The following is a 27,385-nucleotide window of genomic DNA, read 5'->3' on the forward strand; positions in this document are numbered from 1 at the left end:
ACTCTTATCAGAAGACAGATGCGATTACTAAGCTAAAATGGTATGTGAAAACATATGGTGTTTTGGAGCTGCTTGGTTACTGTGGTGGATAAATAGCTCCTGACCCTAACCAGGAACTTTTCATGAAAAAAGAGCGGTGTCCCTGTGCCTTATAAAGGCATGGGCAGGCTTATTCCAGCGCTCAAGAAGGGGCGGTAGCGAAGTTTTTTTTTTTTTCCAGCAGCGGTCGCAGGCGAATGAAGAAGTTGAGCTGAAACTGCGAACACTTCATCCCGGCACTGAGCGGCAAAACTCTGTCAAGAGAGGAGGAAGCAGGTGAAATTAAAAAAAAAATTAAAAAAAATAAAAAAAGAAACCCACTTGGTCATGGGGAAATCAGGTGAGCAAATGCCTTCGTGCAGTTGGCTGTGTGTTCGCACAAAGTCCGTGCCTGGTTTTATGCTTGGAAAGCGTCGCTAAAGCGTTCAGGGGCTTTCCTCGGAGCAGGCTGCTTTCATTTGTGCATGGTACAGTCTGGGAGGAGCTTTCTCTCTGACAAAGGGCTGGATTTTAAAAAACGCAAAGAAAAGCGACCCCCCTCCTCAGCCTGCACGGTGTAGAGGTAGTTGTATTTCATATACAACTTTGTAAAGTTTGTATTTTGTAACCTAAAGTATTTTTGCTTTGCTGTAAAAAATGACTTTGAATCCTGTAGCTTTAAAGTTATTTTGTGTCTTGCTGTCTGACCAAACTTATTAGCCTTGCAGATAAGCAGCAGGATGCTTCGAGGGGGGTAAGCTTTATCACCTTTCCTGTCGGAAGGATTTAGATGTAAGATCTGGTTACTATTTAACTGCGGACAGACTACTTGCTCAGCTCTTAAGTCTCTCCCCAGCTGTGCACATATTCTTTAAGCCTTTCCCTGCTGCTGCTGCTGCCTGTGCTGTTGGTCCTTTTCCCACTGCTGCTGGCTGGCTGTGTGCCCTGCTCAGTTTGGGCTGGAGAGACTTCTCCAAAGCTTCCAAGGAGCCAGGGACCTTCAGAAGGGGGTTTCTCCACTGTTGCTCTGTTAAAAAACATGAGTAAAAAACTGTCCTGAATTTCTGAAACAGCTGTGAAACTGGATGGGACTTTTTGTTCTTGTTCTTAGGGCATTGTTTCTTTGACAAATCAGAGCCTGGTGGCATGTTGTCTGTCTGTCCTGTGTGTGAACAGCACATATAGGGACATGCTCAGCAAAACTTAGTACTTTATTAACTCAAATAAACCTCTTCAGAGAAACTTAGGGAAAATCTTTGTGTGAGTAACACTTTAAAGGGCCTCAGCATGGGTGTATTGGTGTGGGCTTTTTTTAGTTTTTTTTTTTCTTTTTCTTTTTCTTTTTTTTCATTTTTCTTTATTTTTAAAGGTCATCTTGCTAGATGAGATCAGAGCTGTCTGCAAATGTGACTATAGAGGGTTTACTGGTATGACACCCAGTCCAGGCAAACCACCTGCTTTTTTGTGGTCAAGTCCAGCTGCCAGTGGGTGGGTTTGTCCTCATAACCTGACAGCTAGACTGGGATAAATAACCCTATAGCAATTCAAATAAGCATAGTTGCTGTGAAGTATCAAGCTCGGCACTTCCCGTGCTAAGTACAAATACCAAATCTATGTAGTTAGTGCCTGTACATTACATTAGCAAAGCACATTGGGCAAAAGCAGTAGATATACTCCACTGTGCATCTCACAATCCCCAAAGGAATGAAAATCTCCTTTGTTTTAATGCATGAAAATTGCTAGAACAGTCATAAGGCAATTACCATCTTCATTTTTTTTTCCCATGCACATTTATTGCTGCATTAGTCAATTTTTACAAACTTAGGAACAATGGCAGACCAGAAACTCCCTTTGCCAAGGCATGGGTAATGTTCGCATCCTTAAGTGGTTATACAAATGGAGCTTGAGATCTAGGTACATGTTAGGAATGTTTTCTAACTATTTGTGGCATGCTTTTCAAACCAATGTTAAACTAGGTCTAGGTTATTGTCTTTGAGCTGTGTGTAATATTTTTAGATGAATTATAAAACAGATCCTGTCCTGACAATTGGTGTATTGACTAAATCCCATCTGCCCTTTCTAGTTCACTGAAGTCTTCAAATTCCTGTCTGAGATCATTCAGTGTGGTTTGCCTTTGAATGGAGAGAGCAGCTGTTGTACAGAGTACTGCTTCCTCTGTGTTTTGTGTGAAATACAAAATGTGTTCCTGCTCTAGTACTCTTAAGGTATGATTCAGACAAATTTCTGTGTGCTAGAGTTCATGAACATGTAACAGGTTGCATGACAGATCTGTTTGACCTCAGAACAGATTCCTTGCTCCTCTCCTCGGTCAGAAAGGTTGAGGCAGAGATTTCCTGAAAGTTTAATTTAAGGATGCTCTAATTCATGACAAGTGGGGCCATTACTTTAATAGAAATGAGCAGTTTCTTTAATCTCTTGGTTTTGGTAAATCTGTCTTGAGGTCTAAGTATCCCCATGCAAAGAAAACCTGCTATTGGAAATCTCAGTTCTTTGGTAAAAACTCTCCAATAATGTTGTATTACTAGATATTAGATTATATTTGAAGCAATGTTCATTCCAAGTGTCAGAGCTAGAGACTTGGCATTGCTGTGTTTCATTGGATAGAGCTGAGTGTTGAAACCTTCGGTGCCTCTGACTCAGCTTTCTTCCCTGAAAGCTACAGGCTGATGAAACCAAATCCATACTGAAACTTCCTTGTCAGGGTTAGAAAATGTCTCCCGTGGTCATAACTCCTGCAGACACTTAAGCCAAACACGGAGACGCCCTCTGCCCTCCCCTAGGTCTTCCCTTTTCAGACACCATTTGGATTAGTGGGGAGTGCAGGCAGACGTCCCCAAAGATCCCAGATAGCTCTAACCAAGAAGACAGGGATAATATTTCTGCAGGAAAGGAGGGGATGGGGAGCTGGCAGCTCTTGGCTGCCCTGTTGCTGAGAGTGCTGTGCTGGCAGGGCTCTGGCCCCGCTGCGGCTGTGCACGGCCGGAGGCGGGGTCCTACAGGCAGCCCTCGCCCCACGGGGGATTATCCATCCATCCATCCATCCATCCATCCATCCATCGCGGCCGGAGGCGGGGTCCTGCAGGCAGCCCTCGCCCCACGGAGGATTATCCATCCGTCCATCCATCCATCCATCCATCCATCCATCCATCCATCCATCCATCCATCCCAGCAGCTGCAGGCGATGCTCAGGAAAGCAGCTGGCTGCGAGCTCTGCTCCTCCGCTCTGGAGCACATGGATCTCTGCTGAGCAGTGGGAGTCTCTGAATAGGCTGGGATGGTGGTAGGAAAGGCTGCTAAAAGTCTTATTTCTCCCACTTTCCCCCGGGTTCAACGTCGTGGGGGAAGGGAGCTTGTCCCACTTGCTCCCTACAGGGGAATAGCTCTCTTTATTCTGGCAAGTGTATGCAGATGGTGTCAAGGTCAGACTCAGTAAATACTGCAATCATTTTACAGAATTTGGTTTTATTTTTCTGCTGTTTTTCCTTTTTTCTGCCACTTCTGCAAATGTGGGCGGGACTCCATAGAAAGGGCTGGGAGTTACCCACTGCTCTGCGTGTTGAGTCAGTACAAAAAAACAAAGAAGGGCTGAGAAAGGATTTTAAGAAACGGCAAAGAGACAGGAACAAGACTCAATGCAGTTTTCCACGCTGATTTTAATCTCATTTAGAAGCAAGTGCTGGTTTTTAACTCTTAAGAGCATCTTCAGAGTACAGTAAAAAGGACTTGTGTTTGCTGCAGAACGAGCGAAGTCTTCAGCTGAAATGCTGACTTTTAGTTCAGCATCCTGGTAAGAGACAGCCATAGCAGGTCATGACAGAAATACAGGCATATTGGACAAGTGACCTGTTTCCTTTCTGAGAAATCAGATACTCCCGAGCTGCCAAAATGAGAAAGAGTTGTGCTGGCTGCTTTTACAGGACTAGTGGGGATAGGGAAGATGGATTGTCTGAACTGCTAGAAACTGAGCTTTTGCATTTGGTAACATTAGGACATTTGCAGGACTTGCCAACACAAGTTACTGTCTTTTTCTTTACACCAGAACTGAACTGGAGATGTGGTGGGAAAATGACTTTTCAAAGTTAATTTAATTCTTAGTCCTGCATCTCCAGTTGTATGCAGAAGACATTGATTGCTGGGTTCAAGTTCAATAAGTAGCAGAGAAAAAAAAGTCTTCCAGGAATATGTCAGGCTTTGGCAGTATTCTGGGTCCAATTTTTACCTGTCTGTTGGACCATCAAGGTTTTGGTGGGGGAGAAGAATGCAGCAGCCACCCCATGCAACAGTGGTTGCTCCTGTCAGCTGTTAGATTATACCCTTAGCTCCTTGTGTTCAGGGCAGATAAATACTGAAACAAGTGGGAAGGGCTCAGGAAGAATAAGATAGAATATGATGGTCTGTAGTAACTGAGATACCTACCAAGGTTTCCTGTGCTATTGTCCTGTATCAAAATTAAAAAACAAAAAAAAAAACCAAAACAAACCCACAAAAAAAACCAAACCACAAACCAAAGAAATCCCATGCAAACTCTGCATTTTCTATCTGTACCGTTGGTAGTGTCTGTCTTGCCTGGGTTTGAATTTGCTTCTGTTGCTGCTCTATGTGCAGGAACAAAAAAGTATGAGAAAACAAGTATTTTGATTTTAACTGTTTTGTTGTTTATTATTTATCTCAGCAGACCAGAAAGGTATGTCAGATCTCTCTTTCTGTAGAGGCTGTGCTGTTCTCTGAAAGATAAGTTGGAGCCTATCTCTGTTCTGTTTTTACAGGCAGATGTAGGCAAGTTCTGCCCAGTCTGTGAAGGTCTGAACAGCAGCCAGAACTGGGCTGGGTGGCCCTGCACAGGGGGATGAGGTGAGGCTGTGTGGGTGCCCAATCTCCCTGGTGCAGAACTGGCTCCTGTGCAAGTAGATGTGAGGAGGTGGTAGGAGTCTGGGGTGTTGTGTAGGAAGACAATATGGGCCTGTTTAGGTCACTGTAGACATTCAATGTATCCCTGGAAATGTTCAAGGTCAGGTCAGATGAAGCTCTGAGCAACAGGGTGTAATTGAAGGTGTCCCTGCTCATTGCAGGAGGATTGGACTAAATGATCTTCAAAGGTCCCTCTCAATCCAAACGGTTCTATTATTCTGTGATTCTATGAAATAAATACCTTTTAAAAAAGATTTTGAATTTTGAGAACTGGAGTTTAACCTGTTGAGCAGAGGGATGAAAAACAGGTGGTGTAATTGATTGTAAATGTGAGTAAAGAAACATTTCTGTGCCTCCCTTCCTGACTTTGGTTACTGGATAGGAGAGTTCACACACATCAGTGATCAGAAGAAATGTGCGTGGCCATATTTCCATGCCTCAGGGAGGTGCATAAATAAACATACTTTAAACATTGCCCAGCTATCTTGGATGTCCTTGGCAGAAAAACAAGGTGGGAGGGTATTGGAGCTGATGAGATTAAAACTAGTTCAGGTATGCTCACCCCAAACCATGATAGAACATGAATGGTAGAAGTGTAAAATGCAGGAGTATATGCCAGGAGACATGGGATAGTTCTATCTCTGTTTGATTCTTGCTTGCAAAATTCTTCACTTTCCAAAGACTTTTGTTGGCACCACACAGCCAGCAGTGCTATGTAAAATGAGCTTGGCACTGGGTGAAAACAAAGTTATGTCCGTTGCTGTCCACGTACAGAGCATAAGAACAAGCAGCATCCAAAATATGAATAGAAAAAAAGATTCCATTTGAATTCAATTACTTCTTTTCAATTACTCAAAACAACTGATTTCTGTTGTTACTCATTAATAAATATAGTTGTGCCTTATATTCTTCAATAAATTTCTGTAATTATAAACTCAAAGCATATACAGCATTGGGGAAAGAAGATGGAGAAGATTACATTAATTACTTCTCCTGCAGAGTGTGATTTTAATACATGCAGGTCACTTATGGATTTGTGTTTGGAAGTGCATGTGCCCTAGGAATTCTGTGGCAGTTGGGTTTAAGAATAGGAGGTCTTTCTGATGGGAGTCTCCTTAGTCTTTTTAAAAGGGATAGCAGCATGCACATTAGCTGCCTACAAATGTTGTCTGTGTCACATGATTGCAATATTCAGGTGTCCTTCCTGGCAGAATAGTAGTAAAAAGAACACTTTTGATTGACTTTCATGCAAAGCCAGGACTGGCTGCTCTGGAGATGATGAGCAATCAGTTCCAACCTTATGTAAGATGAATGCTCCATGGAAGTGACTGCTTGTTGTTCTGATTGTTGGTCAGTTTGGAGGAGACAGGCTACAATCCAAGGATTTCTGCTCACACCCTTGCCTCCAGTAAAGTGAAAACTTGGTTCTGTCAGTCCTCAAGACCCCAAGACTGCTGATTAGTGCTGCTTGTTTTGTAAATGCCTGTATCACGGAAGGCTCTGCTGCCTCTCAGAGCTGTGCAGCCTCCAGTTTACCAGGTGTTCCTTTTTAATCAGGGCAGTCAATTGCCTTACTGTTTATAAAAGGCCTTAAGTGAGGAAGTAATCAGCACTGTCTATTACAGCAAGAATAGGATTTGCAATCAAGTAGTGACATGACTAATGTCATTGAAACATTATTGCATTGGCAGCTTCATATTCTCAGGCCACATGCCCCAGATTGGGTATGGAGGAAAAGAGTGTGTTACATTGTGTGGCACAGATAATGCAAGGTTATTAATTTGCAGTTTGCTGTAGAGCAAGCCCAGATATTAAAATGAGTGGGGTTCTTGTCCATCAGATGCAGTTAACTCAGACATCTCACTGTTGTCCTGAAGTTCATCCCAGTGATAAGCAAGTGTGTGAGCAAATTCAGGCAAAACGGGGTACTGAGAAACATCACAGAAACTCCTTCCTGAAGAAGGATCTCCTGAGCTGAAGAGAAAACTATTTTGAGCAGCAAACATAGGAACGTTCCAGGAAACTACTCCCATTTAAACTAGTATCTAATTATAACTCCCAATTTCTTTCACTTCCATCAGCAGTACTTTCTCTTCTAACTTTTAGTAAGGTTACAGGATAATTCAGGTTGGAAGGGAAATCATTACCAACAATTATGATATCTCTCATAAATGCCTATTGTATAGGATGGAGACCTTGCTCCTTTACTGAATTCTTGATTGTGTAAAAGGAGACAAGGAAACCCCACCCAGGATACAATACTTTCTAAACATAGTATGATTTAATCTTTTCTTTCCTCCAGGATTTATACATGGTTTCATTTCTTCTGTAAACTTCCAAGCAATCAGCCAGTTATGTTAGAGAAAAGGGGAATTTAACACTCAGGGAGATCAGTTTTTATGGCTGGAAATGATTCATGAATTGGAGTGTCAGATCCATTTTCCCAAATGACATGGAGCATTAAGGGCCAGTCTTGGAAACCCCAAACGGGGGGCAAGAGAGTGCAGTTAAATACGTGGAGAAAGAAGCATGGAACATTCACTCCTTGTGTTGCTGCAGACACCAGCCAGCATGAGACCACCCTGAAGCTTTTGTGGCTTCAAACCAAAGTGCTGAGTCAAAGTGCAGTGGAACATGACTGTCTTCTTAACATTTCTCATATCAGTTAGACATCCATCACTTCTCCATTGAAGGAATGCTATTCTCACAGTGGGAAAGATTCAGCTAGGGATGGTTTCCAGAGAGTTACATTTCAAGGGTGGATAAAGATTAATAATAAATGTCAGCTCTCTTAGAAAAGTCTAGATGCAAATGTGGTCTTTAGAAGCTGGGATCTCCTTTACTTGAGAATTTTGCTTGTTTCCAGTCACTGAATATACTTTGAGAAGTTTGTCACAATAAAAGTATCAGTTACCTGGGACAGTAACAAAGGACTTTTTGATGTAATTACTTTACAGTTCCCTAAACATTCTAATTATTTTTTTCCACAAACCCATTGGGCATGCTAAAAGCTGTATTTGCTGCATTCTTATTCCATAACCACTTCTGCTTCCAGGATAGAGTAGAGCAATTCTGCAGAATCCAGGGAAACTGAAGGGATTTTGGTTTTAAACTCAGTGTTTAAGCAATTACTTAATTACCTTTTATGTGTTTTCTATCTACTTTGCATCTGTCCTCTCCATGTGTTCTGGCACTTGGCTTCTGTTCTAGTTTAGGAATGGTTTTCTCCAATTTAGTGTTCCTACTGAAACCTCCCTAAATGATGCACTGCTCACTCATTCTCCTCTCTCCCTTCCCATGGGTGCCTGGAGAGGAGAATTGGAGAAACAAAAAGTAAAAAATTGTTGAGACAAGAACAATTTACTGGAAACAGCAATGAGAAACAATTAACTGGAAACAGGAAGAAAAACAAAGAGTAACAGCAACAATATTTATAGAAAAATGTACAGGACAGGTGAGTGATTCATATGCAAATACTCACTACCACTCGGAGACTAAAATAGTTGATCATGCCACACTACCTTGACATGGAAGAGACCCCTTCCCCCATTCCTGGAAAATGATGAGAGGTGGTATAGAATAATCTCCAGGTCCTAGCTGTGGTCCCTCCTGGCTATTGCAAAAGTTAGCCCTGGTCTGGTTGGAAGCAGGACTGTTTCTTTCTGCCTGGTTCTGGGCCCGAAAGAGTAACATGGAAGTAACATCCTGTTAATATAAGAGCAAATTTCTAGGTATTTATTTTTGGGGGAAGATTGAAAGGTGGGGTCATTATCTCAATTTACCTCTAATGCACACATTGGGTGAAGAATTTGAGGCCTCTGTCATGGTTCAAAGAGAGATTGAGACAGACGTAATGGTACCTTTCTCTGTAGGATTCTGAATGAGGTTTTTCTCATAGTAACATAGGGCAATCTGGGTTGGAAGAGAATGTTGAAGGTCCTCTAATACACCGCCCAGAGCAGGCAGATCTTGAACTACATTAGGTTGCTCAGTCCCATCCAACCTGACCTTGAATGTTTCCAGGGATGGGTTATTCACCACCTCTCTGGGCAGCCTGTGCCAGTGTTTCACCACCTTTATAATAAAATAATTGTTCCATACATCTAGCCTGAATTGGCTTTCTTTTATTGTAAACCTATTATGACTTGTCCTATCACTACAGGCCCTAATAAATTGTCTGCCTTTTGTCTTTCGTATAAGTCCCCTTTAAGCAGAGGCCACAATAAGGTCTCCCCAAAACTTTGTCTTCTCTAGACTGAACAGTCCAAACTCTCTCTTGTTGATAGCATTATATATTAACTATTTGAAGGCTAAATAGAAAAATTTAGTATTTATGGAAAGTAAAACATGACCAGTGAAAGTTAATCCAGAAACAATAGGACAAAAAGCACTAAGAAACAATACCTCTAGAGGTTGATACAAGGCTCATTTTGGAGTCACCAGGGTGGATACTTAGGCATAAAAACATATGCTTGTTTTGCTAGTCATGTGTGTGCCTGCTATAATGTTGTGTGTCCTGAGTGCTGAGGTAAAGGCTACCCACAGCATTTCTGCTGTGTAGGGATTTGGTGCTTTGTGGAACAATTCACTGTTATCACCTTGCGGCTCCACGGGAGCAGTGGAGGAGGTGCAGTTGACAGCTGCAAAGGTGATGCAGGGCAGCTCATGTTGTGGAACAGATGTTCCGGTAACTCACCTCTGTTTTGGTAGAAAAGTAGAAATGGCAGGAGAAGACAGCTCTAACAAGAGGCTATATGGATTCAGACATGGAGAGCTCTTCATGCAAGAAAGACTGAGTAGATTGGCTCTGTTTAGAGACAGTAGAATAGAGAAATAGAATTCTCTGAAAAACAAATGTGATGGAAAAAGGCAGTCTATATTCCTCTGCCTATTTTTGCCTATCACAGAAAGCTGATCAATGAACGTGGAGTCCAAGAGCATAACAGCTGTAAGGTATGCTCTGTACCACATCATAGCCTAGAAATTCATTGTCACATGCTGCCATTATCTTAGCCAATGTTGCAGAAGAATAAGAAATGGAGGCAAATAATTGAATATTGAGGAGCAAGCAACTGTATCTAATACCTTCAGTTGTTTTACTTATTAAGGTGTGTAATGGTTCATGACCAAGCTTAACTCTCTGGCAGTAGAAAATATTTTTTTTTCTAGCAGCTTAAGCAGCTTACATGAAGGGAAAGAAGTACGTCTCCACAGCTGTTTGGGAAACTGTTCCCATTTGGGTGGGAGCCTGAAAACGCCCACTAACTTGCACTTTTAATGCCTGGCTTCTCAGTGTATGGAACACCGGTAAAATGGAAAAACTTAACATGCATTCTGAAACAAATCTGAAATATATCTGGCACTTGGGCGTCCCTCTCCACACATCATCAGGCACGGGAAAAGCTGTGCAGAGGGAGGTGGTTAGCACATGAGCTTGAGTCACAGAAGATAAGCATTTCTATAGCAGCCACCTTTGAGGGAAAGGGATGATGGAGGTTCTCCAGGGACAGCATAGCAGTGTCTGTTGCATAGCAGTTGCAGCTAGAAGCAACTCAGTTTTGTCCATGACTTGTTACTATTTGTAAGCCAAGAAGTTAGTACAGAGCTACATTATGCAGTATTTCTGTTAATGTATGGACTGGGCACTGATGAAATCTGTATTTCCGTTTACCTTTTTTTTTTTTTAATTAGAATTTCAATTTGATGTTGTCATTGAGAGCAAATTATTTGGATAGAAACTTCCATATTTGCAGGTCAGATTGTTTATCTACAATTTCAGTGCTGAGTGGGTGAGATATTAAGTCTAGGTGATAACTGGCACAAGTTTAGCATGGTCTCAAGAGAAAAAAAGTAGTCTGGAGTATGTGATGCGACTTTCAAAGCTGTGTTTTTCAATGTCTTTATTTGTAGGTTGTCTTAACATTTCCTTGCTGGAAGCTTGGACCCCCTGCATCAGGGAAGGGCATGAACTGGATGTAGGCTTGCTTTCCTCAGTGACTTCTGATAGATGCTGTAGAAATTGGCTACCTCTGCAACAGAGCAGATGAGAGGTTTAGGACTCTGGCCTGATAGAATCAGTGAGCTGTGAGCAATGGCAACAAGAGTGATGGGACAGGCTCATTAGCAAAGAGGAGTTTGTGTGCTTGAATATCAGAGTGGAGGTGCTTGTTTTCCTGATGATGTGCAACTTGTGATGTGCAACATAAAACTGAGGGAGAACTGAAGAGGAGGAAGGTGGTGGGCAAATGTAATTTTGTTTAACAGGGCTGCTGTGTTATACCAACAAACCAATACCAAAAGAGTGAGCCTGAAAGCATGTTATGGAGAATATGTTAGATATATGTCCACAATGACACTTTGATCAGGCAAGAGTCAACCCAACTTCAGACTGTGTTCAAAAGACTTCAGGTACTGCATGAAACCGTAACGGCTTTCTTGTGTGCATTGGATACTGAGATTCTTTTAGGCTGCTGTATTATCCCAGTGCTATTGAAGAAACTGGAGAGAACTCCAAGAGCAGCCTAAAGCATGAGGGTGAGCTTAGGAAAAAATTCTGAGAGCAGCGTGCGCAAACTGACAGCTCTATTTTGGGGAAAGTGCATCATTACAAACAGCAGAAGAGAATAATGCTAATACAGCAGAGAATGATTGATTTTAGTTGTCAGGATCAAGTAGTGAGAGGAAGTTGAGAAATCTAAGGTTAATAACAGGAAATGCTTTCTAGTCATAGGAGCTGTTTGGGTTTCCCAAGTGTCTTACGAGGAGAATTATGGTAGTCATGCTGAGATATTCAGAAATGAAGCTGATGAATCATTAATAAATATAAAAACCCATGCCACAGTAGTTGTTTCTTTCCTTACCACTTGCTGTTTGTGAATATTTGTCTTGACCCAAATAAAGGTGCATTTTGAGATTTCTATGAATTTGTACTATAAAATTAGTTAGAAGAATGGTGCATGTTTCCAAGTACTTGCAGAGCTCTAAACATGTTTAGGTGGTGCCCTGACTAATACAGACAATTCTTGCATAGAGGGGCAATCATTTGCATTTTTAATGCATCTCCTCAAAAGACATATTTGTTGCTTACTCTGAGATTGGAATGATGATGCACTGCACTGATAGCTTAAAATAAAAGTCAGTCTAACTGATTTTGGTTTTAAATTGACAAACTGATTGACTAACCTTAAATCACCTTGCTATTGAGGAAAGCAGTAAGGATCACAGTTTTCTTCAACCTTTGGTGAGTCTGTAGCTTCCCAATGGGACTGTCTGTTAGAATTTGTTTCTGGATGGAAGTCAGTGTTTCATTTCATCCTGCTGCCAGGTAATGAGGGTGGTACCCTTAAGTTCTACTGTCCAGCCTGCACCAGGGCTTGGCTTCAGTGTATACTTTTTCTGTTTTCACTAATATCTGTATTTGACAGACCTTTCAATTTTTTTAATGTGATTTCAGCTTCCAAACAATTTGCTGAAGAAGTCTTGAAAGTACACAATGACTACAGGAAGAAACATGGAGTCCCCCCATTAAAACTCTGCAAGAAGTTAAACAGAGGAGCCCAGCAGTGAGTTCAGTCCTTTCTTTTCTCTAATGAAATTTGTGATACTTTTATCGGTTAGGTTTGACTGTGTTTACTGCAAAGATATTTGCCTTTTGACATGCTGATAACCAGTGAAGACTTGCTGAGTAGAAAGTGAGGGACTCTACTCTTTCACCCCCTCTTTTTCCATCATATAAAAGTAGTTGATCACATGGACACATGTGACCATCACAACTGTACAAATGGAGCCTTTTTCAGATGTGGACTACATCTGTCTGCACTGGTAGGTGTCCTCTGCAGAGGGCAGTTGTCTAAAACATGCTTCACCACCACTTCTGTCTAATGAGGGATTGTCATCTGCAGGAGAAGACCTACTCCTGCTGAAACAGTGGGAAAACGACTTCTTCGTGGTAAGAAGCGGTGACTGGTCTAAGATCAGTGGAATAAGGATGAAGTAATTTCTGATTATTTTATCTATCTCCCAGCCACAAAAGTATTATGCGTGTTCTGTTCTGTCAGGAAGGAAACATCTTGCCTCTACTCCAGTGTTGAAGACTGCACAACTTCTTCTCAGTCCAACATGCAGTGAATCCATTTTCCTGCTCTCTGACTTGAGTCTTCCTTACAGAAATTGGAGTCCAGTACTGCTTGTCCTCTTTACTGTAGTTACAATAACCAGATTAATTCCCTTCTCTTTACAGCAATCTTTTTCAAAAAGTAGATTTAAAAATCTTCAATTATTTTTCATGCTGATTCTCACAGTACAAAGGAGATAACTGAAGGAGTAAATGCTGATTAAACTATTCAGAAGATAAATTATACTAAGTGGTGGGCAGTTTGATCCCTACTCTAGCCATAAGATCTCCTCCCATTAGCTTTCTACCATAACCATACAGATTCCTCTGTGCTGGGTGATCGGGAGAGAGAGATGCTGTAGTCTTTCCAGAACCTGATTTATTTGTCCCAGCATGATGGGACACAGATGAACTGGCTCCTGACTCCTAGATTTCTCCCAGGTGTTGTGCTGTATAACACACCATGTAAATGGCATGTGGACATGACCTCTGTCAGCAAGAAAAATCTTGGGTGTTTTCACTTTTTTTTCTTTTTTCTTTTTTTTTTTTTTTTTTTTTTTTTTCAATTTTTTTTTTTTTTTTTTTTCACCATTATAACTGGATACAGTATTCCTAAAATGTAGAATGCTAGTGACTCATTCATCAACCTTGTAATCTGCTGGGACTTTCCTTCTGTTCTTCTAAGGGCTTTTTTTTTGTTTCTGTTTTTCATGCTCACAGTGAGGAAGAGATTTCATTGACTTGTCAATAGCACTTGTTGGGTCTCAGAAGTGCAACACTCAGTTTGAACAAGTCGGCTTGTATGAATAGTTCAGATTATTCTATCAAATATGCATTGCTCCACATTTATCTCTGAGTGTGCTGCTGCCCTTGCTGGGTATTTTTAGATCCTTCAGAAAATTTTCACAGCCGTCTTTGGTCTCAGCTGAGGCCCTGCTGCAATGAACAACAATAGGAAACCTCTCTTTGGTTGAGGTCTGTAACTTGTAAGAATTAAAAGACCTGTTCAGAGACTGATAAAACTGGTTGATAGCAAGAACAAGAAATGTTTTGGTCTGAATAAAAGATATGAAATTTAAGAAATCTCATATTTTTCAAGACAGATTTTTTATATTCTTAAATTAAAATAAGAATTTCACCTTTTCTTTGGGTATATCCTATATATATACACCTTTGTTGGTATGTATTTGGGTGCTTTTCTCTCTGGGTGCTTTTCTGTGCTCCTCTACCTGTGTTGAAAATTGTACGTTTCCTACTATTTTCAGGTCCAGTTATTGTGACAGGTGAACTGACTATTGAATCCCTGCTTTAACATGAGATGAGTCAGCCTCAGCAGGTGTCTGTTTATCTCTGACTGTAGTGAAGCACAGGGTGATGATCTCAGATGAAAATCTCATGCTTTCAACTGCCTGAGCTGGAGTGGATTAATCACCTTTTGTCTCAAATCCCTGGCAGCTTCATCCATCTGCAATGTGTACTTAGTCTCAGTCCTGCCTCTTACTTGGGATATGAGGATCCTGAGAAAAATTACAGGACTGTAGAGACAGCATCTAAAGATCCTCTGGTCCAGGATCTAGCAAACTGACAACTGACAAGTTTTCATTATTTCTAAATTAATGGATGTAGCTAATTACTCTTCTTTTTGTTTTGGTGGGACGATTAGGGCAGAAGGAAATTAGAACCTGATGACTGAAGTACTAGCTTGGGTCAAAGTGTTCAGCTGGACAAAATTCACGTCTCTGGCAGATGCCAGTAATTCGTGATTAGGGAAGGAGTAGGAGGACAAAACAAATGTGATCCTTCCTCCATTATTTTCTTCTGGAAATTACAGATTTATCCTGGAAATTACCATTTTCCTAAGCAGTAAGTTGTATCCTCATTTATTTGTTGCTGTTGTTTAATATGCTGTGAAGATTCCTCCCCACATCCATACACTGTGAATTTGCCTCTCTCTTTTTCAAACTCATATGTGATTTGATGCCTCCATTGTCCTGTGGAAATGACTTCTGCTGCACAGTGTGGAAGAAGAGCTTTGTCTCACTTGAATTTTAAATCTGTGACCTGATGACTCTCTGTGTTGCCACTATAAGAAATAACAAATGGTCTTTCCAATTTCCCTGTCTCTGTACTGAAGCCTTTCCAATGTTGAATAAAGAGAGTAATTGCTTTACCCATGATGTTCTTCTTAACCCTATTGTTCTAGGAAAATAAAATACATCCTACATTTGCACACATGTCAAATTCTATAGAAACAGTGCTGCTTATCCTTGTGTTGGTTTGCACAGTTGTTGCCTCAGAGTCTCCATGTGATCCCCTTCTCTTCCATCTTATTGCCTGGTACATTGCCCTTTTTTTACATTTGACTTTTTTTTCATTTGTAAATGTAGGGAGTTTACACTTGCTTTGACTGAATTCCCACTTGTGTTTTTTTTTTCAAGTCTCATTGAGAACATTTAATTTACTCCTGTGCGGGACCTAGAAATGCCAGGAGGTGGCAGCTGTAGCAATTGCTGTAGGTACTTCCCTTTCCACCACCAGCTGTGGCTAAGGATGGCTGTTGGATTTCCAGGTGCTGGTTAAAATGTGGTGCAAAGGGATCTTCCCTTTGATTTCTTCTAGGTCCTTCTCAGAATTTATGCAGATGCTCATGAAAGACAGGAAAAATGTGCTTTTCCTTTGCCTAACTCATTGATCTATGTAAGCTTGAAGCATCTCTGGCTTCAGGGCTTTGCAACTTGACTTAAACCCGTCATCTTCCAGCACAATTTCTTGCTTGCATATCCTTCTCTTCCTCCTGTTCTTCCTCCTTTCTGCTCATTGCAGCTGTGGTCCCTGACCCAATGTGTGGATTCCTTTGCTAGGTATGCAGAAGAACTGGCTGCCACGAGGGTCCTCAAGCACAGCTCTGAGTCTGCTAATGGGAATTGTGGAGAAAACCTGGCATGGGCATCCTATGACCAATCAGGTGAGCTTTCTTCTCTTGTTGTCTCACGGACACCTGATAAATGCCTTATCTCAAGTACTTTGGGTTGCATCTGGTAGCAAGATTGCTGGAGTTTCCTCTACTTCAAAAATGTATCCAGCATAGCCCAGCCCAGGCTCCCTGGGGAGAGGCTGGTGGTTGCAGTCACCTATGTGTCCTGAGAGCAAGAAGCATATGTGGGCACAGAGGGAGTAAGGGACTCCTTACTGGTGGTGTGTTATGTCCCTTTGGAAGCAGGAGTTGGCAGCTACACTGCTCCCTGTGTCCCTGCTCTGGAGCTGTCTTTAGAGGTACTTGTGTGTCCATGTAGGAGAGAAGGAAGTCAACAATGCCCCCTATTTCACCTTTATCCTTAGTTTGTCCCAGCCAAGGAGAGGTCTGCCCACAGCCCAGCTGTGGTGAGGGGCGTGGAAAAATGTCTCTTACACACTGTACAGCAGTTCCTGTTTGTGGGGGAAAAAGCAGGGGACTGGACACCAAAGTGACAGTGGCTAATATCCTTTCACTAATATCTTCCACTCTGTCAGCAAACAGCTTTAAGCCCTTTATCATTATTACATTTTTGAAGACTATTTTACTCCATGTATTTTCTGATGGTAAATGTAATTTGTAACTGGGAGCCTTTGGTTTGGTTGCCCCAGGAGCTGAATTTTGGTCAGGCTGACAGCCTGTTTTAAGCCCTCAGCTGGAGAGAGATTCAGTAGGCTCTTCCCTCCTACCTCCTTTCAGTGCCTAGGGCTCATGCCTCAGCCTGCTGGGACAGCAGGTGGGATGTATTAAAAGTGACCACTTGCTTTCTTTATTCCAATCTACCCCTGGAATTTCCAGCACAGCCCCAAAGAAACAGAAGCTCGTTTCTGTAGGCTGGAGGCTCTGTTTGAAGGACCTGGAAATTTTAGTGAGTTTTAGTCCCAGGGATGCTGTTTGGTTCCGCTTCAAGTGCAAACTCTAGTCCCAATTTTCCTGTTGAAAAAGAATCCCATGGTGGAAAAATACAATTTGATCTGCTCATATTTGGCATTCTGTCCTTTGCAAGGGTGTGAGGAAAGGATTCGGAGCAGCATGGGAAAACACAGATGTACAGCAGAGTTTGCAGAGTGGCTATGACTCACTGACTGAGCTTAGCTCTTTCTTGTTTGTGTTACTGGCCTGTGCTCCTTCCCTTGAGGTTAAAGCCACAGAATTCCCTTTTAGAGAGCTGGAAACATAGCACATAAATCCTTCTACAGAATGTCTGTCTTTTCACCGGATCTGGTCTGTTTTCTTCAATGCACAGTTTCCATACATAACTTTACAGTTTTGAGAAGTTGTGCTGGTTTTTATCCACTGGATTAAATACCATGTTGAGCAAATTAAGCTACATCCTCTTTTGTTCTGTGAAACATTTCTACATTTCCAATGCAACAGGATCACTCAAAATACCAGAATGAGAAAGCTAGTTTTTCAAAGGAAGTTATTTTCTCATCTAGGCTTAGTCTTCACCTCTGTGGAGTTGGTTCATTCTTCCTCTTTTTCTCATATAGTTCCCTCTGGATAGTTAATTTGTACCCTGCTCAATGAGGCAGAAATTTGGATTAAGACATCCATTCAGAGGCTTAACAAAGGCAGGCAGTGTCTTCTGGTTTCTTTCCCAGATAAAGCAAGACTCAATAAACTTCTAGAATACTTTGTATTCTCTCTCAAAAAGTGATGCTGTTGTTTATTTTGGCTCTTGCTGAGTTCTGTAATAATGCCAGAAGATGCATTTCTTGTTTCAGGGAAGGCTTAAGCTTTCAACTATAAAGCCTTCTAATATGACTCCTCTCCTGGTACAAGAATACCTTGAATTCTATTCAGGATTTTAGAGTTACATAGCCTAAAGCTGTTGCTAGAAATATGTTTATCCCTGTAATCCAAGAAAGAGTTGACAGCTGTTTCCTCCCTCCAGTCCTGCAGGAACTGCTCTGTGGCAGACTTTTCTTTGTCTGTGCTCAAATAAGTGAGCTGTCATTTGCCACTAATGCAAGAGACCGCAGCCTGCCTTGGCAGCTGTGCTATGTCAGGCTTCTCAGGATGCCTCATCTCGTTTCTCCTGTGTTGGGGGGCTGAAGGCAAGCATTGAATGTCTGAATTCTGTTTAGGATGGATGGTGTGGCTGAGAAGAACCTGCCCTGTTGCTGGTGGAAGCACTGTGGTTTATGAACTCTAGAGAGTTCGTAAGAGAAATCCAGTCAGCTATCACCCAGATCTGTCACAGGAGGAATCTGGGTCTCCTAAGGTTGGGACTAGTGTGCAGAACAGCACAAGCACTGTCTGTCCAAGCCCTGCAGGAGTGTGCTCTGACTGAAGGCCTGCCTTGATGTATCTCTTGCTGTCTAACACCAGGCTCATACAATAGTGTTAAATAAAGTAAAAGTAAGGACCTGCATGAAGGATTTTGAAAGCAGAGAATTACTTCCAAAAACCATTGGTATGACTTTAGTCTAGGTAGATATTTTATTTCAAAGGCAATGTTAAATCTACCCTCTTTCCCCTCAGACTGGTGGAAGAGATGTTGTGAAAACATAGTTTTTAAGTAGATCACCAAGGTGCTGCCCATTTGCAGAGAAATATGGTCTATGTGATTCTGTTAGGATGATTTTAGCAACTTAGTGGGATTACTTGAGGATTTAAGCATTCTTTGGTATGAGCAGAAACAGTAAGGCTGGGCCCAGAGAAATTAACTGGGCCCAGTTGAGGTGAGCTGAATACAGGAACAGGGCTGCCACAGCATTGTGTTCCCAATGGTGAGGCTGGGAATGTGTGTCCAGTCTTGCGCAGGCTGGGAATGTGTTTCCAGCCTTACACACACAAACACACATGTAGCATAGACATGCTATGTCTGTGTGCAGAGCAGCACAAACAGCACAAATAGCAAAAACAGATGCAGTCTATTTGCTAAAATGAGCAGTACCAGTGGCCTCTTCCTCTTTCCTTTTCCAGCTGATTCCAATATATGTTACTGGAGTGTATATAAGCAAATTAATATAGTATGTAAAAATACAAGTATCTATTTCTCAGTAAATGATTTCAAAATGGATATAATGTATGTTGTATGGTATTAAATTACATATGTTTATATATATATATATGTATATAATAGAGATAGAATTCCAGTGTGGATCCCAGCAGTAGCTGAGCTCAGACACTCAGTCTGCCCAGTAGCTGTCCCTGGATCCCAATCTCACCACTAGCTTGCACGTGGACATACCAATTCCTAAGGCTGCAGTTCCCCTCCAGTCACCAGCACACACAGTGCATCTCACACACACAGAGGCCCCTGGCTGCTGACCAGAACCACCCTGCAATGGCCATGTACTTCTGCAGCTCCCCCCAGAGCCCTTCACCTGCTCACCAGCTGGTCCCTCCTGTGCTTTGCTGGTGCTCCAGTAGCTGGCACCACACAGAGGTCCCTGCAACCCTTGGTCTGGTACAAGTTGTTGGCACTCACACCCTTGACATCCACACAGAATGGAGCTCCTCTCCCAGGACAATGACACTTAATGAAACAACCACACAGCTGATGAGATGCAGGGCATGGCCAGGCCACTGCCTACATGCAGTGGCCCCTTGATAATAAGGGGGACATTACTTAGACTGTTAGTCCTACATATGGACTGAGCCCTCATGGTCACTCCTCTGACCCTCTGAGGAAGCTTGAGGCACAGTCAGTGTGGCCACGTTGCAAGCATGCTGCTTGTGTAAGTAAAATCAAATCACTGTTCTTGTTCTGGTCCTAGTCTTGGGCAAAACTATACTTGGACATCAGTTCAAGGATTGTTGCAGCAAGTTTTCACCTGAGGAAGATTGTCCATCATGACTGAAATTCATTAGAATGAGATTCAGCCTGTTCTGAAATGAACATCTAGTAAGCCTAGCTGAGCAGGTCATCAGTGAGCTCTCCCTCACTGGGAGAAGGGTGGAGTCAAACTGTGTTTCCACAGTGAAAGTGTTGAAACTCTGAGTGTAGCTTACAGCAGTGCAAAGAGGAAGGGTGATAAAAAAGCCCAGCAGAATATTTATTAATCAGCCCACAAGCAGAGCAACAGAAGAGAAGCTGCAGCTCTCACTGCAGGGCAGATCCATGTGCTTCTTGAGAGGAATAAACGTTATCATTTTTGCTCTGATCAAGAATGAGGAATGGGAGCAATTTCTTTTCTCTTTTTTTTTCCTTCTGACTAAAAAGCATTTTGAACAGCAGCCAACTTCCTTTGTTTAGGGGGAACTTTGGGAGCAGGGGGAGCAGTTTTCAACAAAACATTGAAAAGCAATCAAAACAGACTCTAAATATGACTGCATAATTTATTCCATAACACATTTAAATGGAAATATTGTGGTCACATTTCTGGACCAGTAAGTCTGAGGATGTAAGTTGCTGCTAAAGCAGGTAGGCTCAGTGCACTCCTGACCCTTGTGCTGTTTTCTCTCTGGAAGCCTGGAGGTCACTGGGTTCAAAACAGGGATTTTCCTTAGTCCCCTGTGTGCCAGCTGTCATTTTCAACACTGGTTTGGCTTGTGTCCCACCAGGGCACTGTTTACTGCTCCACAAAGGGCAAAGAATCAGAAGAAAAGTATTTCAGAGGAGAGAGAGACTGTTTAATCACTAGGTACCTATGTGTCTTCTCAGTTGGTAATAGCTTCCACATTGGATTCCCCTTCACTTCCTGTGCCATGTGACAGATACCACTCATTCCCTTCACTTACAGGACACTTCTCTAAAATGTTTTCAAGACAGAGTTTGTCAAAAGTTGCCTAGTCCTTTGGTGACCTTCTCTTTTGCTGGAAAAAAGTCAGTCTTTATTTTCCCACAGTTTATGAGGCCACAACTCTTTTAATTCAAGGATGATGACAGCAATGCCATATAATGAAAACTTGCTTTTGCATGTGAAAAATGGAGAATAGTGATCAGCTTCTCTGCTTTAACTGCCTGGCCTCAGTCAGTTGAAAGCTTTCATCCTTGAAATCTGGGAAATAACACATGATAGACTGTGCTGCCCAACTATGTTCATTGTCTTTCAGGTACAGGATTGAGGCAGTCTTACCTGATGCCATTGCTATCTCCCTTGAATTAAAAAGCAAGCAATTTTTCAAATGATAGTATTCTTTAAATTAAAAACAAATTAATTATGAAGAGATATTGTGTTTTCCAAAACTTCCATGTGCCCTGCAATGCTTGCATTATGGAGATTTTAAGTTCTGTCACATGCAGCCTAGGCACACTTCTCAGAGCTACAGTAAGCAGAGTGGGGGTGACTTTCTCTTTAAATACTGTTTATACTATACCACACTGATACATTAACAGAGGGAACAAAAAGCTGGCAGCAGTGAGAATGCAGTCCTACATCTTCTAAAATCTTGCTTATGTAGTATAGTCACTTCAGCACTAGTACACATAGAATACATGGGCTTCATAAGGCCTGATCTGTCAGCAGTCACCTTCTGTAGTTCTGTTACACCCAGCTTACCATAAACCCATTTAAATCCTTCATAGCTATGAAATCTAGAGTGGGACAGCATGATCTGATTGGTTTCTTGTGTGGTGTTTTTACTGTGTGCTTTTTCTTTTCCCCTTGTATTGCATAAAGGTCACTATTTGTACTTTCTCTTTTTTTTGTCTTCATTTTAACTTCAGTGTGAATAAGAAATTAACAAATAAGTATGTGTTACATACTTCAACCATAATACAGGTCTACTGGGTTTGCTTTTCCCATGCAAAGAGAGAAGGAAAAGAAGAAAACAATTGTTATTCCTGAAACTTTTACTTTGGGAGGCAAGAGATGTTTTGTTACCTTTTTATGTAGAAAAAATTATTTACTCTATCAGCACTATTCCTAATGACCAGTGTGGCATATAAGTTCATAGTACTTCAAGTTCATAAGCCTCTCTAGAGATAGAATTTCATTGAGTATTTGCTTATCAGCCATGGCTCTGACAACCAGCTTGCCAGGCTAACAGCATCATCCTTTTAGCTGACTTCAGTCATAATAAACTGAAGTTTAAAGGAGTTGATGTAGTGTCTGACTTCTAGAAGTGCACAAGTTTAAGACTTTTTGCTGTAAAATAGCAAAGCATGAGTCATTGCTCTTCTGCAGCCAACAGTCCACCAGGGATCAGCATTCTTCATGATGGCAGGCTTAACAGCTTTGGCAGCTTGCTTTGAAATCTCCTGGCCTTGTGTGGATGATACATCCTGGAATGCTAAGCAGAAATTGAATTATCAAGTTTACTCAGGGAAAAACCTGACCCCTCTCATCCCCCCAGTGTTTGGCACAAGAATTTCCTAACAACCAGTAATGGAAAACAAGAAACATTTGACATTTGTCTGCATTGCATCTGGAGATTCTGGTCTGAGCTACATCCCTGGCCATAGTCATAGTCCATATACAGCTGTTGTCAGGGAGAGCCTTGGGTGGGATGAGACAATGCTGGACACACAGACTTCCATACAGAAACAGCTCCTAAGTATGAATATTTGGGGTTTCTGTAGTACCGCAGACTATAGGGCCTCAAAATGGGCCTTCACAATGGCTTTAGTGCTAGGTAGAAACCACTAAAAAGAAATGCATTCAAAAATCAGAAATATTTAATGCTGGTGAGAACATGGGAAACTAAAAATACATCAGAAGTTTAATTTTTCTGTTTGTTACCTGGAGCTGGAAGGGGTAAACATTCACAGGTGTGGCCTTTTGCTTAGAAAATCTGGCACACTTAGGCATTTTCAAACACATTTCAAGAGGAAGAAGCTGGTGCAAGCTGTATGTGTAAGCCTGATGACAGGAGCACTTATCCAAGATGAGGGAGATGCATCTTCATTACCTTCCAAGCTGAAAGTTACAGAAGATCTTACTGGCCAGGCTGTAAGTGAGCTACACTTTTGTGTTTATGTCATGATTCTACAGCACATTTCTTTTGTCTTTCAGGAAAAGATGTGGCTGACAGATGGTACAGTGAAATAAAAAATTACAGCTTTCAAAACCCAGGGTTTTCTTCTAGGACAGGTAAGTTCAGACTGGGAACTGTCTCTTCAAAAAAGAAACTTCTACTGTTATTCTAAAAACTGACAAAATATAAAAACCCCTGAGAAATTAGAAAATAAGCAAAATTTTTAGGGTTTTTTTAGTACTGCATTTTTCCTCTGACTTCAAAGTTTTGAACAGGCGACTTATTTTTATGGCAAATTAATTTGTAAGAAATGTTAACTTGGAATCATATAGGAGTCTTACTAAATGTCTTGTGTTGTTTACATTGACACATGGTTTCTGCTGAATTGTATCACTCCACTCAGAGATAATTTCAGCTAAAATTTGGAGACTGGGAACAGGTTGTTGGCTGCACATTAACAATCAAAATGGATTTCAGAATGTTGTTGCTCAAATAGTGCCCAAGCAAGAGAGGTACCTGACCTTGTTTCAAATCAAGAAAATCACGCTTTTCTCCCTGATTTTGGGATTTGCCTATGGATAGTGGGAACAACAATGTGGGGGTGGCTATTAAACTAGGCAGAAGAAGCAACAAAAATAGTGGGATTTTTGAAGAGTTGCACATGCAAACACATGGGGGAGTATGAGGCAGTTAAAGCAAGTGAATAATAGTCACTCCCAGAACTGCTGTTCACACTGCAGGGAGTACAGACTGTGATGTCTTTGACAAATTTTGCATCAGATACTTATCCAACTACTTCTTTCACAATTCTCCTGCTACATGTTCTTATTTGGATACAGAACATGGAAATGGGAATAGTAGTATGAAAACATATCAGGTTAGGGATTTTCAAGACAAAATGCTAGTGGTAGGGTTCCTTTTCACGTCCTTAGCTTGTTCTCATGTTAGACAAAAGAGCAGCTGTGTATTGTTCTTCTTTCCCCCAGCACCTCACACGTTAAAGGAAATGTTACAGATTTAGTATCTAAAGGGAATGTTTCTCTCTCTTTCTTCAGGTCACTTTACAGCAATGGTTTGGAAGAACACAAAAAAGATGGGAGTTGGAAAGGCATCTGCTAGTGATGGCTCAACATTTGTGGTGGCTAGATATGATCCAGCTGGAAATGTAGTAAATCCAGGCTATTATGAAGAAAATGTTCTTCCTCCAAGAAAATAACTTTATTTTTTTTAAGGTAGTCTTATTGCTTAATGACAAGTGAACCTGGATTTGGACCTAACAGTGTTGAAATGAAGCCCAGTTCAATGAAATCTGTTTGATACTTCTGTTCACATCTCAGTGTGGAGAAACCAATTACATTTTGCTTGAGTCAATCTGCACATCAGGCCCCTGCTGTTTCTGGGGGGACCTCAGTTTATTTGAGGATGAACTATAAGCAGCATTTCTGAAGGATAAAATGGGTAAGATTTTTTTAAATTGTTTGCATGAACTCTGTGTCAGCATGTGAGTAAGCACATGTTGGATGTCTATTTTTTTTTGAGCAAACAAATTTATAGCTTTCTGTAAACTGAATATACCAGCTTGTAATTATATTATATGCTCCCAGCTGTCCAATCCTTTTTAATAACTGTACCTTAGTTGCTCTGTCTTTACCTCCTGCTGTTGTGGGACCTACTCTCTGCAGATGGAACACACGCAAAACTTCCCGTATGAAAGGTACATGTGTAAAATGTAGTGGAATTCAGACCTGTGTGTTTTTATTAAGAGGATGGATCTCTCAGAACACTAAAAAGCTGCTGGCAAAATTATGGCCATCAAGCAAGCTGTAACTAATGCATGATCTAAAAAACCCTATAATTTTTTAATCCCATTTTAGATGCTGATATGTAAAATATGTTTGAGATTAGTATATATAAAGTTCAAAGTGCATCCTACAGTTTACAGTATGTACCTTGTATTATAATCAAATTGTTTACTTCCATTGCATAAAAATAAGATTCTACTTTTTTGATATTTATGCACAAAAAAGTTTCTTTGATGGTGTACTTTGAATTTTATTTCTCAGTAACTTATTTTTAAGGAATATCTTTTAAAGGTGTCATGCTATACAGGCAATAACATTCTCAAATCATCTCATCTTTAATAATGTAAGAGTAGGGGTATTCACAAAGGTCATAATTAAGGATGTACGCTCTTTATTCATATTATTCAATAATAGTACTATTTCATGTGCTGGATTGATGCCTTGAAAACAATAAAGATATAATTTCCTTAAGAACAAGCCAAGCAAAAATTCTGGGGACACTTTTTTCTCTGATTAATTGTGGGTTGGGCCATTTTGGCCAGGTTCATATACTCTGCTTCAATTTGGGGGTTTGTTTTCTTTGTAAAAGTTTCTCTAGACTTTTGCTGGGATTCTATATGCCATAATCTGGTTCATGGACAGTGCCGTTACAGAAATACTTGTTTTTGTTTACACAGTTATAATAAACTGCACTCTTATGGCTTGATTATATGTCACTGTGATGCTGTTTGTTACAATTTTTTTGCTGTAACCAAGAATTTGACACATATCACGAACAACTGAAAAATAAATATTTTTGAATATGAACTACTCAAGCCTTTGCTGTTACTTGATTCTTTGTCAAATAATCATTCAATTTTATTTTCGGGACATTAACATATGATATTATTACTTTTGTAACACACGGGGGGAATAAAAGCACCAACTATTCTAGTCTAGGAAAGAAAGAAGAGACCTTCTAAGAGAAGCTAAATCATGCAGCAGATCATAAGTCCTCACTTCACACAAAGGCTGAGTGAAGGGTTGAGGCTGAAGAGCCACACCTCTTTCTCTCCCGAGCTCCTGCTTTGCACCTTGTTTCTCTCAGCTGACGTGTTGTCATTAAAGAAAACCCACTTGACTCCCACTCAGGTGTGCGTGTGTGTGTTTCAGGAACTGCTGCCTTGGGGCCTTCCTCCCCTCAGCCCTCAGCTGACAAGAAAGATGGGAATGAAAACAGAACTTTCTATAAAAAATAACAGGCTTGCTGCAACTGACGTAAAGTTAAAAGCTGATGTTAAAGAAATTGGCAGTATTAAATACTCTGTTTTTTTCCCAATGACTTTCATGCTATTGGCCCTATAATTCCTTGAAAGATTGATGCAAAACTGTACATATTGTAGTTGAGTGAGTCAAGTCAGAATCTTTCTCTGCTGCCACCTAGGTTTTATTTTAAGTTCAGAGAGAACTGGGAAAGTAGGTAAAGAGAGAAAACAAAACAAACCCAAAACTTTACTTATCTTTATTTAAAATTATAACGGCACATGAACTTGTGGAGATTTTTAGACAGACCATTTTGAGGGGGCATCAGAAGAAGCTGGACATGGAAGGAGCACAAAGCCACTCAGATTGCCTCAGTGCTTGCTGCATGCATTCCACAAAGAGTCCATGTAAGTATGACTGTAACAATTAAAAAACCCCAAACTGTTAATTTATTTCTTCTTGACCCAAGATTGTGATGCTGATACCTTCTGCAAACGAACTCTGGCTGTGCACCAAACCAATGGTGCATGTAGGAGTCCAAATGCAAAGGGAAAGGTAATGTTGCTGATGTGACACATCCAGAAGCCACATGATTTTTGGGAGTTGTACACTGAACCTTGACTTGCCAGCCATCAGTATTAAAAGGAATCTGTGTTGGTGTATTGCCTCACTCTCTGGCATATCTTGGAGAGTTGTGGAGGTTGGGAGATGGCGAAGAAAGGTTATCTCCTGTCAGGTTAGAGCAAAACAAGATGTTCCTCAGACAGTTTTAGAGGTAGAAGTAACATTTGCCCTGGGAACAAAGAATAGGCTAAGCTGAGAAAAATACCTATTTTTAGAAGCCTGCAGATGATTTCTAAGGTTTTTTTTGCAGAAGGAGGAGGAGAAAGAGGAGGAAGAAGAGGAGGAATACTTGTTGGTCTGAGGCTTAATTTCTAGTCTTCTGGGTTAAATCATAATAGAGCATTTGGGGAAGTACTGGGATTGGTCTTTAAAAGGTGCTGAAAAAGGAAGTCTGCACCAAGCATTTTCAATTACCAGCCTCCCTCCTTGACCTTCCCAAATGGACAAAATCTCTTCCTCAGGAGACTCGAGGCTGTTGGTTGACCAGGAGTTCATCACGACATGACAATGGGCACTCTCAATCCAGCAAGCCAACGCTGTCCTGGGCTGCATCCAAAGCAGTGTGGCAGCAGGGTGAGGGAGGGGATTCTGCTCTGCTCTGGGGAGACCCTCTGCCTGCTCCCAGATGTTCGGATGCCTCCATCCCTGGAGCATCTGGTGTAGAAAGGATGTGGGCCTGTTGGACTGAGCTCAGAGGAGGCCATGAAGATGGTCAGGGGGCTGGAGCACCTCTCCTGTGAAGAGAGGCTGAGAGAAATGGGGCTGATCAGCCTG

General features: G+C 41.3%; 1 protein-coding gene across 1 annotated transcript; it reads left to right on the forward strand.

Moving 5' to 3' along the window:
• On the forward strand, positions 1-25,547 carry GLIPR2 (GLI pathogenesis related 2). Its single transcript, XM_041476714.1, has 6 exons — positions 1-40; positions 224-379; positions 12,401-12,509; positions 15,922-16,025; positions 22,982-23,059; positions 23,999-25,547. Exons 2-6 carry the CDS (start codon positions 367-369, stop codon positions 24,157-24,159), a joined length of 465 nt encoding a protein of 154 aa, XP_041332648.1. The 5' UTR covers positions 1-40; positions 224-366; the 3' UTR covers positions 24,160-25,547.
• Positions 25,548-27,385: the final 1,838 nt, after the last annotated feature.

This window comes from Pyrgilauda ruficollis, unplaced genomic scaffold, assembly GCF_017590135.1.
Source record: "Pyrgilauda ruficollis isolate IOZ18807 unplaced genomic scaffold, ASM1759013v1 scaffold39, whole genome shotgun sequence".
Classification (NCBI taxonomy): Eukaryota; Metazoa; Chordata; class Aves; order Passeriformes; family Passeridae; genus Pyrgilauda; species Pyrgilauda ruficollis.

Excerpts from the sequence above, each read along its gene's own strand:
- GLIPR2 (XM_041476714.1), top strand. Across the intron at positions 16,026-22,981 it reads GGCATCCTATGACCAATCAG|GAAAAGATGTGGCTGACAGA; the intron begins GTGAGCTTTCTT and ends TTTGTCTTTCAG. Across the intron at positions 23,060-23,998 it reads AGGGTTTTCTTCTAGGACAG|GTCACTTTACAGCAATGGTT; the intron begins GTAAGTTCAGAC and ends CTCTTTCTTCAG.